This window comes from Ochotona curzoniae, unplaced genomic scaffold (assembly GCF_017591425.1).
Source record: "Ochotona curzoniae isolate NIBS_2020 unplaced genomic scaffold, NIBS_Ocur_1.0 contig_43, whole genome shotgun sequence".
Taxonomy (NCBI): Eukaryota; Metazoa; Chordata; class Mammalia; order Lagomorpha; family Ochotonidae; genus Ochotona; species Ochotona curzoniae.
Genome location: NW_024466218.1, coordinates 1923839 through 1938995, shown reverse-complemented (window position 1 = coordinate 1938995; position 15157 = coordinate 1923839). Strand labels below are relative to the sequence as shown.

Genomic DNA, 15157 nt, shown 5'->3' with positions numbered 1-15157 from the left:
CCATTACCCATGGTACTTAGAGGTCTAGCAGTGAGCAAACGGAACCTGGCCTGCGCTGCCATGCTTACATCCTAGTAGAGGGAGACAGACAATGAGCAAATATATGTGCTCATATTAGAGAGGGACAGAGTGGATATGTTACTTTAGAGTGGAGAAAGGGGAAAGAAAAAGAAGGAACCTGTGGACGTTCCAGGGATAAGTGTGCCAAGCAGAGCACGCAGCAAGTGCAAAGACTGTGGGGTGGAAGGTTCTGTGGTGTGAAGTCCAGGAGAGCAGATTCTTCTCACCTCTTGGCTCCTACCTGAACTGGTAACACTCAGTTTCATATAATTCACCCCAAGAGTTAGAGAAAGAACCCTATTATGATTTTTCTCATCTTTCAAATATTACCTTCAGTCTAACACACAGTCTGCTCCCCTGAAGCGGTGGTAACAGGTCGGCAGAGGGCAGGCCCTGCTGCCTCCTCCCTCAGTGTTTCTGGCTGGGCAGCCTGCAGGGAGATATTCAGAGTTGTGCCCATGGTGGGAATAGGGGCGTAACACAATGGGTGTGCTGCCCCTAAATGTTTTGGATCTGACCTGGGGACAGTGTTTTGCTCGTTTGAAAAGCCACAGTGGCTATTTGTTCTTCCTGCAAACAGAGAAGTGATTCCTTGTTGTTCTTGAGTGCATTGCTCAACTGAGCACATCTCAAGAGCCAAGCTCTCTGGCCTCTGGTTCTGGGGACTCCCGTGACTGTGAGGCCTCTGCGCTGCTCAACTGTGACTTCAGGCAGCTCGGGCACTTTCACTCCAGTTCAGGGGTGTCACTGCTAAAACCATGAGTTATACTCATCATTGTTCTATTTTATTTGATTAGGAAGGTATCTTCTATCTATTGGTTCACTCCTCCAGTGCCCACAGCCTCTGGGGCTGGACCAGGCCAAAGCAGGAGTCAGAGATTCAGTTCAGCTCTCCCACAGAGACCCACGTACTTGAGCCAGTACCTGCGACCTCCCAGAGTGTGTGTTAGTAGGAAGCTCGAATTGGGTTTCAAGTGTAGGAACTCTAATGTGTGTGGCAGGTTCCCCACATGTTAGGCCAAATGCCTGTCTGTCTCATAGACCAGCGTCTTGAGAGGGTAGACAGTACCTGGGAGCCACAGGGGAACTGAAGCCAAATAATTTAGTTGTACTTGACATGCAGTCACAGTGCTATGGTCTTGTGATCTTGGACCTGTCTCCAGCTCTGCTGTTTCCTCGCCTTCTCACTGTAGTACCCGGAGCCTGGTCCAGCCCCACCCCATTGCAGTCCTACCATGTCATTTACTCCCATCAATGTCTGCCAGTTCTCAGACATGCAGCTTTGTCCTGCAGTGCTCCTCCTCCTCATGGACCTAGTGTCGTCCTGGTGGATCTTAACCTCTGCTGACCTCTCTAGGCTGTCACAGGGAGGCTGACTTGGGTTGTCACTTGGACTCGGCCTTTGGCTGCAGGTTCCAGACCGCCAACACCTGGGCCCCTCTCCTGAAGCTCTGAAGGCGGCTTCATGCAGGAGCCCTCCCAAGCACCCATAACAGCTCTGTGGGTGATCTGCTCTTGGGTGCTGCTTCCCTCTGCAAGACTCCTCTGCCTGGAGTCTCCTGTTGCACCATTGCACAGACTTCAGATCGCGCTCCTTCCTCTTTTTTTTTTTTTTCTTTTATTTCATTTGAGAGACAGACTGGGACAGATGTCTTCCATGTACTGCGTCACTCCTCAAATGCCCTAAATAGCTAAGCCTGAGCCCAGCCAAGTCAGGAGAGGAACTTGGTCTGTGTTTACAGACTGATTGGCATGAACTCTGTTGGCACAAAGCTGGGTGGGAAAAGGAGGAGCTCGGACCCAGACCCAGCATACTGTCAAGAAATGTGAACAGCCCAAGTGGCACCCTTATTTTTTTTTCCCCTGTTAAAGGTATATTTATTTATAAAGAAGGGTATCTCCCATCTGCTGGTTCACTTCCTAAATGGCTACAGTATTCAGGTCTGGGCCAGGCTGAGGCCAGGACCTCCATCCTGGTCTCCTAAAAAGGGGACAGAGTTCCAGTACTTGGGTAATCCTCCGCTACCTTCATAGATGCATTAGCAGTCAGCTGGGTCAGAAGCAGAACAGCCAGGAATCAAAGCAGTACTCCAATATGGGGTGCCAGTGTTGCATGCCACAGCTTTTCCCACTCTACCCACCTTAGGCAGCTTAACCACTGCCCCAAATGTATACCTGTTTCCTTCCCGTTTCTTCACCTGAGTTATCATTGTACAACAACTCACACCATCCCTTTCCCAGAAAGGGATACTTATTCCCCAGTACCTCCAGTATAAAAATCCTAACAAGTTAGCATGTCACTGAATCCTTTACTCCCCGCCGTGAGTCCTCTCCTTTCCCAGGCTTGTCCCCTGGCTCAGGAGCCCGCTTCCTGGGTGACTGAGGTTCTAAGGCAGGACTTCTTACAATTCCTGTCCTTCTCCCTTCGGTGTAATCGAATGGAAGACCCTCTTATCCTCCTTGATAGGGAATGCCCCTTGTGCTTAGAGATCTGGTGAAATCTGTTATTGGAAGTGGTTTGCCCCGTATCATTTGCTTCCTGGGCCTGCACAGCTTTGTGCACGCCCCTGTTGATGGCCTGGGCCTGTTTCTGCCTGCCCCTTGCCTGGTAATTCTGAGCCCCCAAAGGCAAGTGCTGAGTTACTCAACAAAGGAACTCAGGGCCCACAGTGAGCAGTGTCCACTTTATTAAATGTTGGGTAAATGGGTAGATCCACAGTGTCTTGTTCTAATTAGAGGTTTTCCAAACTTTTTGGCAGGGCTCCTACCTCTCTGAATGATACCAGTTTGCTCCATGAGCCTTGTCTGGGCACATTTGGTGGTCCAGTGTTCCCGTGGCTTGTATTAGGAGGCTATGATGGTAAGTAAGAGAAGCATTTACTTGTTCTGTTCCAATAATGTGGTCTTTGTTCTGTCATTCACTGTCCGTGGTAATTTATGCTGATTGTTAATTCCCTACCCGTGAATCCCAAATATGTAGTATCTTGTTTAGCCTTGGGTTTTGTTCTGGACATAAGCGCTGTGTTAAACTTTTTGTAATGGCTGCGTTAAGCTTGCTGAGGTCACGCATGCCGTAGAGGAGCTGGCAGAGCCTGAGAATATCTCCCGCAGCATGCCAGGCGTGCACATCCACAGACTGTAAAGGAAGAGCCTGGACTGGAACATCCACGTGCAGACCCTCCAGGTAGTCAGGCATTTCCCCCTAGCAGATTGGCCAGGGCCTAAGGGTTTGCTTGAACCAACCCTTGTGGAAACGTAAGCTGGCTCCTAAAATGTAAGCCTCAGAAAGGCAGGTTTTGTTTGTTTTGTTTTGTTCTCTTTCCTGGAATCTTCATAGTCCCCGACATCCTCCCTGGCACCAGGTCGATCTCCCTTGACCAAAGGATTGAGAAACAGGACAGGCTTCTGGAAGGGCAGCTTGGAAGAATTTAGCCACATTAGAAATGCAAGTTGTTTGATTTAATGACCATATTTGTAAGAATTGATTCTGTAAATACATATTTTATAGATATATTTATACACCATTCTTTGTAATTAAAAAAAAAAACTGCACAAATGTTCCACTATTGAGGGTTAAATTATACCAGAAAATACCACGAACAGAAAAAGAATAAGGAAGCTTGTGTTGGACTCGGGCTATGCAGTGTCTAAGACGCAAAGTCTGCAAACACAGTGTACAGCACCTTATGTGGCTGTTGGTGTGAGAAGGGAGAAGTAGCATGTTTGGGCATGCGTGGCGAGTTCCTGGGAGATTCTGATAGCCGCAGTGTCAGGACAGAAGCTCCCAGTTTGGGATAAGAGATTGGACAAGGAAAGAACAGCTTTCCATTGAAGACCTTCCTACTCTCTGAAATTTCTACCATACACATGCTGTGTGGATAGGAAACAGTTAGTTCTCTTGAGTGGCAGGGGTGCCCACTTCCAGAGGAGTCTTCATCATGCGCTGACTCTGCACAGCACTCCAGGCGGCCGCCGCTTCATCCTGGGATCAGAGACGTGGTCTGTGCTGCCACGGGAAGTCACTCAGCTTGCTATGTTGTGATTGTTGGTCTCTTCATATTTATCTAATCTGCACATTTACAATCTGATTTTTGATGTCACAATTTTTTTTTTCTTGTCTAGATCAAAACTACAATAATGCCACTGCCCTCGTGATTACCTTCCCTGTCAATAATTACTACAACGATACAGAGAAGCTGCAGAGGGTCCAGGCCTGGGAGAAAGAGTGAGTCACTCCTGAGACCCACACACACTGTCTGGCCATGGGGGAGGCTGGCACGGCTGGCCAGCCAGGGTGGTGCTGGGAAGGCTAGAGACAGTTACGTTACTAACACAGGACTTCTTTCCTTTGGTCTGTATGTCCTTGTGCTAGTATCAAGCAAGGCTTTGATTACTAATTTTTCAGGAAGTTTAGAAATCAGAGAATTAAAACACTTTTTAATTTTCACTTTTATTTTTTAAGGATTTACTTAGTTGTTTATTTTTTAAGGGTTTTATTTCGTTATTTATTTAAGAATTTATTTAGTTATTTATTTCAGAGGTCGAGCTACGAACAGGGTGGGCGAGAGATGGAGAGAGAGGATCCCTCACAAATGGCCACAATGACCAGAGCTAAGCCAGGCTGATGCCAGGAGTTTTATGTGTCTTCCACATGGTGCAGGTGGTGCAAACCCTTGAACCATTCATTCTCTGCTGTTCCCCTAAGCCTACTAGCAGGGAGCTGGATAGGAATTGAAGGAGTCAGGACTTGAACCAGAGCCTACATGGGATGCTGACATCCCAGACAGGACACAGTCTGCTACAGCACAGCACCAACCCTGAAAACAATTTTCAGACTGTTGTGGACCTCTTGGAATCCCGTGTAATTTTAGATTCACCTTATCATTTCCTACAAAGAATTCAGCAGGGATTCCAATGAACATTGAATTAAATCTGTAAATGAAGTTTTTCATTTTTTTTTCTATGAAAAGACATCTGTATAGCACGCTTCATTTAGAAGAGTGTGAAGCATTTACAAATGTGTTCTGACCCTGTGCTCAGTGGTAGGAAGGCCAGAGTGCGGGTCTAGAATCGTGATCACCGCCTGAGTGTCTCACCTTCCCATGTGCTGAATAGCCTGTGCCCCAAAAAAGCTCAGAAGACATGTCTTACTTAAATGTCACTGAGTTTTAACTGAAAAAATCTGATTTTTCTTACTCTTCAGGTTTATTAATTTTGTGAAAAACTACGAGAATCCAAACCTGACCATCTCTTTCACTGCTGAACGCAGCATCGAAGATGAGTTAAACCGCGAAAGTAACAGTGATGTCTTCACTGTGGTCATTAGCTATGCTGTCATGTTCCTGTATATTTCTCTAGCCTTGGGGCACATCAAAAGCTGCCGCAGGCTTCTGGTAGGTGCAGCCTCTGGTGTGTCACGTGTGTGCGTCATGGGAAATGGCTTAGCACAGTCTGTTTTTGTCCAATTTTGCTTCTACTCAATTCATTGTCCAAAACTGCCTTAAATTCCCATGTCTCAGTTGTGTGTAATTATTTGTTTCCCGCATCTGTCTTCAGGACGAGTTTTTTCAATTGAAGTTCATTTGTACAATCCAGATTTTTCGCATTTGTTCACTTCACCACCTAATAGCACAAGCATGTGAATTATGTTCGTAGGGAGAACCTGGACAGTTTTCCATGGAGGTATGCCCTTCTGCTGATGGGTGTTTCCTGCTCTGCTCACCCCCCCTCCCCAGGTGGATTCCAAGGTCTCGCTGGGCATTGCAGGCATCCTGATGGTGCTGAGCTCAGTGGCCTGCTCTTTGGGCATCTTCAGCTACATTGGGATCCCCTTGACCCTCATCGTGATCGAAGTCATCCCGTTCCTGGTGCTGGCTGTCGGGGTGGACAACATCTTCATTCTGGTGCAGACCTACCAGGTGTGTGTTTGTGTTCTCCTGGCACTGGCCTCCATCCCAGCACCAGGTTTTTCTGGCTACCATGTTCAGCTCAACACTTGTGAATGAGGACAGCGAGGGGCACTTCGTGTCCATCCCCAGTGGGACTCCTTGAGCTCTGTGACTTGCTCTGGCCCTCCTGGTTGGTGGGATAGTGACACAGTGAGATTTTGGTTTTAATACCTTTGGTTTACCTGTGCACAAGATGGGCTATTCCAGGCTTTTGGAAGCTGTTTTGGGAACGACCCTTGCCACACCAGTCCTCAGTGTAGTGTAGAGCATGGCAGGTAGGCTGTGTGGAAAAGGTAGAAGCTCAACTCACAGCCCACTGATAGAGACAGTGGCCTCTGGCGGGCATCATGCAGTCCCTGCCTCAGGTAAGGCTCAGAGGCTTGTGGGAGTTACATGGTGTCAGGTACCTGTCCATTATCATGGTCCAGTCTTTCCTGGGTTTCTCACCTGGACCGTAGTGCAGTGGTTCCAAAGTGCTCTGCATGAGCTTAAATGAGACCTGTAGATTCCCAGGCTGAAATTTAGGCACTTGGAAGTCATTGTCACTTGTCGATCTCTTCTTTCTTTATTTTTAAATTTGCATATATAAAGAGTGTTGTTGCTTTTATTTTATTTATTTATTTTCCAGAGAGATGAACGTCTTCAAGGGGAAACCCTGGATCAACAGCTGGGCAGGGTCCTAGGAGAAGTGGCTCCCAGCATCTTCCTTTCTGCCTTTGCTGAGACAGTGGCCTTTTTCTTAGGTAATTATGCCTCACGTTCTGCTGTATGCCCTACAGGGTGCTAAGCCGGGTGCAGGGGGCTGGATGTCTGAGGGTGCCCCTTTCATGCTGCCTCTCCTAAGCTTTGCTCCCTGGTTGGAAAGTATCCCCAAGTGGCACAAGAAAAATTAGTGTTATTTTGCAAGCACCTTCTTTATCCTGTTAAGTTTCAGGAACCTGTTGATGTTGGGGTTCAGGATGATAGACCGTGCAGCTCTTCCTGCTATTTCCTCCTTTGGAATTCCTCGGCAAATAACATTTAAGAAGCGGCTTCCTAGCATAGTTCAGAAGTTCTGAACGCTACGCACTAGGCAGCAGCTCCCAACTCCACTGGATGGTGTACACGCTGCCTACTGTGGTTTCCGTGGGCAGGTGGTTGTGGTCCCCAGACCAAAACAGCTTCCTTCATGAGAGGAGGTTCTCGTGCCTCAGTACAAGAAGGCAGGCCTAGGGCAGGAGTTCACCTTTCTGTGTTTCATGTGTGCTGAGCACCAGAGAGCCATGGCCCTGGAGCTGCCTGCCTGCCTCTGCGGTGCAGAGACAGGCATCTGTGTCCAAGGAGGAGACTGGGCCAGAGCCCCGGGGGCAAGCAGGAGCTGTAGGCCACGGTCATGGACAGGGTGTCCTTTGTGGGCTGTTGAATGACTGAGGTGGTGGACTGTCCAAACATGCGTGCATACCATGTCGGTGTGTCATTGCTCATTTTCACAAAACCTAGTGCTTGGGAAACCTCTGCTTATCAAGGTCCTGTTGATGGGCATAGCTGCCCAGCAGAGTTCTTTTCTAATGTCTGAGAGAAGAAAAACAAAGCATGTGTGATGACGGCAGCAGCTGACACAGTGCCCCAAGGTTTGGGTGGCACACTCCAGGTGTGCCAAGCGCCATCCAGAGGTGTGGTCGGCCCAGTGCTTCCAGCTCTGACTTTAATCACCTCCTCCCCCACCCACATTGTGAATCTAGATTCTTGTGTAAAGTATGACCCTGTTCACTGTGTGTTGGCTACTCAAGGTTTTTGAGCCTGAAATGCATTAAAGTAGCGTGGGCCAACAGGATCCCGCTGGTCCATGGGCTGCTAGTTTGCGATTTGAGTTTCATCCTAGTAGCTGTGTCATAAAGACCCGTGTTTGACTGTAAGTCACTTCGTACCATAACTCAGCCAGGAGACTAACATTGCTAACATGATGGACAGGGAGCTCTGCCCTTCAGAGAGGGCAGCATGGAAGGGAGGCGGGATGGCCTGCAGGTACAGCTGTCAGGTTTTAGTGTGTGTGCATCTGCCCAAGAGCCTGTAAAATGCCCAGAACGTGGTTTAAGTTCCATTCATGCCTTGGTTAGAGACCACTGGGACCTCACCCCGAAATCCACATTTCACATACACAACACGCCGCCACCCACCATCACCAAGTAGCCCAGTTCTGACAAAGAGTTTATAGACATTCCCGTCTGCCCTGGCCCAACACGCCTGCTGCATCTTGCTGTACTCATTACCCTACTCTGAATCCTTGGGTCTGAACCTGGCCTTGAACGCTGAAGCCTGCAGGGTCATCCAGCATCACAGTAACAAAAGCACTTGTTTCCCTTACAGGGGGCCTGTCAACGATGCCTGCCGTCCACACTTTCTCTCTGTTCGCGGGGATGGCAGTCTTCATTGACTTCCTTCTTCAGATCACCTGCTTTGTGAGCCTCCTGGGGTTAGACATCAAGCGTCAAGAGGTAAGTTGTTACCAGGATTGTAAGCCCCTTTCCCTGCATCTGGACGTGGAGGGAGCAGCTGGAGTGTGATGGATGATCTTTGCCCCTCTCTGTCCCTCAGAGAAACCAGCTGGACATATGCTGCTGCTTCAAGGGTGCTGAGGCTGGGACGAGCATCCAGGCTTCCGAGAGTTACTTGTTTCGCTTCTTTAAAAACTCCTATTCGCCACTTCTGCTAAAGGACTGGATGCGACCCATTGTGGTATGAGCTTGTCTGTGGTTTTCTCGCTTTTCTCCCCAAAATGGCTTGTCACATGCCTTCTAAGAAACAGCTGAGGGAGGAAATTCTGCCAGGTTAAAGAATGTATCCTAGGAAGAAAGGGCAGGTGTCACGGCACCACAGGTTGAGCTGTCGTCATGATGTCATCACTACATATCAGAGAACTTGATTCAAGTCCTTGCTACAATGCTTCTTTGTTGTAGATTGTTTATTGAAAGGTATAGTTAAAAACACAGAAGGGAAGACAGAGAGAGGAAATCTTCTACGCATTAGTGACCTCTCCAAATAGCCATGTGACCAGGCTAGGCCAGGCCAGGCCACATCTGGGCGACAGGTGTGTCATCCAGGTCTCCCAAGTCATCAGCAGGGACCCAAACACATTGGCCATTTCCTCTGCTTTCCAGACCCAAGAGCAGGGACCTGGATGAGAAGTAGGGCATCCAGGACTTGGACCAGCCCTGCAACTCCATTTCTGATCTGTCTTCCTGCTAATGCTCCTGGGATGGCAACAAAGGGAGGCCCAGGTACTTCCTTTATACCTGAGTGCAAGACCTGGTAGTGGTCCTGGCTGCTGCTGGGTTTGATTTAAAATAAAAAAGCCAAGAAGACTGGATATGTTACTCGGGTGTTTGTTTTGAGCAGACTGCATGGTATCTCTGCATTACATATCATAGTCTCTGGGTTCAAGTCCCAGCTCCTCCACTTCTGATTTAGCTACCTGTTGATGCCAGCCTGAAAAGCAACAAACTTGGCTTCCAGCCTTCTGTTTCGGGGACTGTGTTGGAATGCCGGGCTTGTGGTTTGGGTCTGACCTAGTCAACTACTGCACACATTTGGAGGAGTAACTAGCACGTGGTTCTGTCCCTCTGCATTTCAAATAAGGTAGATACACCTAAGATACAAATTTTAAAATGTACAGAAGATATTGGAAAGGCAAATAGATATAAAGACCTAAAATGTTTTTTGGTATAAGCAACACTTCTTTAAGGTTTATTTCAAAGTAGGGCAGTCAGAGTATAGGGCAGTATAGATTCTAAGGGAGCTAGAAGAGTAGTGAAGTGCGGATACAAGTTCCCTCCCCTGAGTTTTCACCAGTGGTATATTTTTAAAAAATTAATTTATTTATTATTGGAAAGTCAGAGATACAGAGAGGAGAGACAGAAAGGTCTTCCGTCTGTTGATTCACTACCTAAGTCAGTACAATGGCTAGAGCTGAGCAGATCTGAAGCCTGGAGCCTCTTCTGGGTCTCCCATCCGGCTGCAGGGTCCCAAGGTTTTGGGCTTTCCCAGGCCACAGGCCGGAAGCTGGACTGGAAGCAGGGCTCCTGGTACATGAACTGGCGCCCATATGAGATCACAGCACGTGCAAGGCGAGGGTGCTGGTGCTAATCCCCAAGGCCTTTGGACTCTACAAGTCTTCTTTTTTCCTGGTGAGCAAATAGAAACTAGGGTAGGCTGAGTGATTTCTGTAAGGTCTTTGAAATCACATGCAAAGGTAGGATTTGAATGCACAAACCTTGACTCTAGTTACCACTACTGCCTGCTGTCTGGGCATGTCATTTAACTGTGTACAAGGTTGAGTTGCTGTCCCAGGCCAGTCATCACGCTGGGCAGTCACCATCTCGTGATACCCTCTCTTCCAGATAGCAGTGTTCGTGGGTATTCTCTCGTTCAGTATCGCAGTCCTGAACAAAGTGGAAATCGGATTGGATCAGTCTCTCTCAATGCCTGACGTAAGATGCTTTCTTTCATTTGGCTTGGCAATGAATAAGGTTGTCAGAGCCTGCTTGGGGGTGTTTTAAGCCAGTGCTGCTTGGAAATGCAGAAGAAAATGGGTTGACATTATGTGGATTGTTGTAACACTCAGCTGCTGTCGTAACACTTCCACAGCACTAGCCACTGGGAGCTACCCATCTAGTGAGGTTGTGGGACTGGGCAGGGGCGCCCCTGGTACCCCGGGCAGTCTGGCATCCTCTGAATTCCCTGTAATGTTTGTTCATCTGCATTGTCATGAGCACATTGAGATGCTCCCTTTCTTTGGCCTGTCTTTCAGGACTCCTACGTGGTGGACTATTTCAGGTCCCTCGGGCAGTACCTGCACGCTGGGCCTCCTGTGTACTTTGTCCTGGAGGAAGGGCACGACTACACCTCCCTGCAGGGGCAGAACATGGTGTGCGGCGGCATGGGCTGTGACAACGACTCCATCGTGCAGCAGATATTTAACGCAGCCCAGCTGGACAACTAGTCAGTACCTCCTCTCTCTCTTTCTCGCTCGCTCTCTCGCTCTTTCCAACTCTGCCCAACCCCAGCATCAGCTTCTGGCTGTAGAATGTACTAGATCATACAGACATTTTTGAAAAAGTTGTAGCTATTCAAACCCTATTTAAATCTAGGCTTGCCTGGGCTGCACCTTTAAGCCTAACACACCCCAAAGGCTTTGAAGATTTCCTCATTCCATGTAGGTTGCAGTTCTTTGGCAGGGAGTCGGGTGGGTGTTGAGCAGGTCCTGAGGTAGGAGATGTCCTCCCTATGGAGTGAGTTGGTCACTGCCGCCTGCTTTCTTTCAGCACACGTATTGGCTTCGCCCCCTCGTCTTGGATTGACGATTATTTCGACTGGGTGAAGCCACAGTCATCTTGCTGCCGAGTCTCCAATGTCACAGAGCAGTTCTGCAATGCCTCAGGTAACTCGGACACTTCCACATCCCTCCCTGTCTTCAGAAAAGTCTTACCATCATCATTTAGAAGTCGTGTGTTTGCAGCCATGCATTTGCCCATGGTGGTCTTAGCCCCCTTACCACCACTCTTATCTCAGTGCCAACGGCCACATGTCCATTTCTGCACCCCTCAGACCTGCAGGCTAAACATGGCCTTCGTCAGGTGCTCTGGCTGCCAGATGTGGTTCTTGTCATGCCTGACCATATCAGGTGCCTCTTTCAGTTGGGTTCCCTCAGTTTATCACTGATGCTGTAAGGCTTTGTGAGAGGGTGAGGCCATCCTGGAATTTTCTGGAGAAAGCACACAACCCTTGGGCTCTGCTGATACCTGTGAGGGCAGCCTTGACACATGCTGAGATGCAAGTGTTTCAAGTTTAGTGAGACACAGAAGGTGCTAGTGGTAGAGGTTTCTTAAAAAGGATAAATAATTCCTTTCCTTGTTTGTATTATTTAATGTTGTGTTGTTATTGTGTTCGTTTCTGGAGGCCCGTTCCTCTAATGCTGGCCCTCTCTGTTTCTGCCAGTGGTTGACCCTGCCTGCGTCCGCTGCAGGCCTCTCACCCCAGAGGGAAAGCAGCGGCCTCAGGGTGAGGACTTCATGAGATTCCTGCCCATGTTCCTCTCTGACAACCCGAACCCCAAGTGTGGCAAAGGGTAAGTGCCACTAGCTACTTCTGGTCAACACCACTTCCACTGATTGGTTGGTAGGCTGAGGGGACCTAGGGCCCGATGGTGTCTGGCCCTGAAGCTCCCTGTGTCCCTCCTCTGTGAGGCAGAAGCCCAGGCAGCCTTGTAAGCAACTCCCCTCCTATCTTTCTCGAGTTTTCTCTGTGTCCTGGCCCCCAGACACAATTGGGTACAGACCTCTGTGCCAGCCACGAAATGAGCAGGGTCAGCTGCAGCCACTGGCTTCACGGGATACGCGGGAGCTTGGTGTGTCCAGGGCTGCCATGGCTTTGCTTGCTTGGCTGATGTGAGTTCACTGTGAGGTTTGGGTTCTTCCAGCCCCATAGCTCGTGCCGGTTGGTCCACGTATGGGTGGCCATGGGCTCACTCCCTTGTCCACCAGGCAATCAGGAATCCACATGGCCTGGTTGTGAGGCAGCCTGGAGGCTGCTGGGACTGACAAGTGCCTGTGCAGGCATGCCTGAACCCCTGGGCACACCCATTTTTCAGAAAAATGAAGATGTATTTGACCAAAATCATAGCAGGCAGTCAGATATGTCCCATCCCAGTTAGAAGACTGCCTCTGGAAATGAAACAGGACCAGGTCTTTTAATTCAGCTTTTGCTTACAGACCAAATGCTTTGGCCTACCTCCAGGAAGTTCAGGTAGATTCAGGGGCTTTGTTTTTCTTTGTTCTTCTTAAACAAGCAAACAGACAAAAACTACATGTCTGTTAGGTTTAGGGGTTTGCAGGGCCGAGGAAGGGATCGCCATCTGCCACGTCGGCCCTGCAGCGTAGCTGAAGCGAGTGTGCTGTTCCCATGAGGGGCATTGCCCAGCATGAGGCGACTGTGCAGAGTTGGCCACACTGTGCAGCGTGAACTGCGCGGAGAACACATCCGCTTAGGAGCAGGACCCAGCAGGGAAGGCAACTGCCCCAGGGCAAGGTCTGCCTGCTTTATGCCCTATCAAGGAGACAGTCCTTATCCTTGAGGGGTCCTCTGAGGTCCCATCTCCATGCCCAGGGTCAGGGGGCTTCACTGAGGATCCAGTGCTCGACCCCCGCGGGGGAGACCTGAATGACACCCCTTGTCCCTTCCAGGGGACATGCTGCTTATGCCACGGCAGTCAACATCTTGGGCAACAACACTGCTGTCGGAGCCACATACTTCATGACCTACCACACAGTGCTGCAGAGTTCCGCCGACTTCATTGACGCCATGAAGAAAGCCAAACTCGTGGCCAGTAACATCACCGCCACCATTGGCCTGAAGGGCAGTCACCAGCGTGTGTTCCCTTACAGGTAAAGCTGGGCCTGCTAGACCAGGGCTGGAGATGTGCAACTTGAGCCCTGCCCACTCAGCTTAAGGGAGACCTACAGGGAAACAGCCCCCAGCAGGACACAGAAGGTGGAGCTGCCCGCGTCCTCAGTGACTGGCAGCCACCCATGGGTGCCCCCTCCTGCTGAGCACATAACCTGGTGCTTTTAGGTGGACTTTTCCATTCACTGGATTTTTTTCCATCTCTTTGAATCTATTTTTTGAAGGACAGTGTAACTCAATGTGACAGGAAAATAGGATGAGCTAAGAAACAATGATGTTGTATCCAGGCAGTCTGTAACCTCTGTCCCAACCATGGTGAAAGGACAGCCTGGGGCTGTGTGGGAGGAGCCTCAGAGTGTGTGTCCCACTCCTGGGCAGAGCCACTTTGCTTTGGTGGGGCCTGGGGGAGGGTACTTTCTAGGAGAAATGAGGACTTGATTCAAAGTCTCTGAGGTGGCAGCACTCCGACCACTGGCAGAACCCTCCTAGGTCGTGCTAGCAGCCAGGTGGCTACTGCTGAGCCTGGCACAGCACTGGAAGCAGGTTCCCTGCCTGGGCCATCTTGGGGCAAAGTGCACCTCCGCTCTGGAAGCAGGCAATCTTAGCCTTAGGCACACTCTCCTCTCTCCTCCCCAGCGTGTTCTACGTCTTCTACGAGCAGTACCTAACCATTCTCGATGATACCATCTTTAACCTTGGCGTGTCCCTGGGAGCAGTGTTCGCAGTGTCCGTGGTGCTCCTGGGCTGTGAGCTGTGGGCTGCGGTCATTATGTGTGTCACGATTACCATGATCTTGGTCAACATGTTTGGGGTCATGTGGCTCTGGGGCATCAGTCTGAATGCAGTGTCCTTGGTCAACTTGGTGATGGTGAGTCCTTGTCTGTCCTCCATTAGCCTCTAACTCCTCTGCTTTTCACAGGACCTGGGTCAGGAATTCCAATAAAACCCTAAAATGGGGCAGAGTACTAAGTCTGGCTCTGACTGCGAGATTGCCAGGAGAGATGGGCTGGGTGCTGGATGGAGTCAGGATGGGGCATGGAGGGGGACATCCAGAGAAGCCCTGTAGTTTCAGCCCTAGGCTGGAATCCTGCTGCCTCTCAGAAGAGACGTGCGACCAGGGCTAGCCTGGGCACTGCTTTAGTGCCCTGACAGTACTGTGCCGTTTGCAGCCTGGCCATGCTCACTGTTGGTCCAGGATGTCCAGTAGTCTGGCCTTCCCCCAAGGTGGACAGTCAGGTGACAGTCTAGGGGCTGAGCCTTCAGGAGGGTACAAATGGGCACTAGAAGCAGTACATACCTGTGTTTGCCCTGTGGCAGGTGGGACACAAGCAGTAGTGACAGCTCACAGGCCCAGTGGAGCTTGTGGAAAGCCTCGGCACCTCCCCTACTAAAGGCAAAAAGCCACAGGAAATGGGAGTGCAGGGCTGTGCCCAGGACTTCCCCATTCCTGCTGGAGGTCAGCGTGATGAGTCCGGGGGTCGATACCATTCAGTTCAGGGGACGGGGCAGCTGCGCAGGCCACTGCACTGGGCAAGGGCCACGCTAAGCGAAGTGCTTTATTGCAGAGTTGTGGCATCTCCGTGGAGTTCTGCAGCCACATAACCAGAGCGTTCACAGTGAGTGGAAAAGGAAGCCGTGCAGCCCGTGCAGAGGACGCGCTTGCTCACATGGGCAGCTCTGTAAGTACCCTGGTAGGGCCAGCTCGTGGCAAG

At 49.9% G+C, this 15157-nt stretch overlaps 1 protein-coding gene across 1 annotated transcript in view; it reads left to right on the top strand.

Annotated features, from left to right (window-relative positions):
- Positions 1 to 15157, top strand: part of NPC1 (NPC intracellular cholesterol transporter 1) — a 45007-nt gene that overhangs the window by 27929 nt on the left and 1921 nt on the right. The window contains exons 10-23 of the mRNA XM_040984800.1: positions 2820 to 2920; positions 4183 to 4285; positions 5264 to 5453; positions 5796 to 5978; positions 6637 to 6751; positions 8355 to 8482; positions 8583 to 8723; positions 10385 to 10474; positions 10795 to 10985; positions 11309 to 11424; positions 11982 to 12111; positions 13226 to 13426; positions 14082 to 14313; positions 15011 to 15124. Coding sequence (XP_040840734.1) covers positions 2820 to 2920; positions 4183 to 4285; positions 5264 to 5453; positions 5796 to 5978; positions 6637 to 6751; positions 8355 to 8482; positions 8583 to 8723; positions 10385 to 10474; positions 10795 to 10985; positions 11309 to 11424; positions 11982 to 12111; positions 13226 to 13426; positions 14082 to 14313; positions 15011 to 15124 — 2035 coding nt within the window. The remainder of the gene's footprint in view (positions 1 to 2819; positions 2921 to 4182; positions 4286 to 5263; positions 5454 to 5795; positions 5979 to 6636; positions 6752 to 8354; positions 8483 to 8582; positions 8724 to 10384; positions 10475 to 10794; positions 10986 to 11308; positions 11425 to 11981; positions 12112 to 13225; positions 13427 to 14081; positions 14314 to 15010; positions 15125 to 15157) is intronic.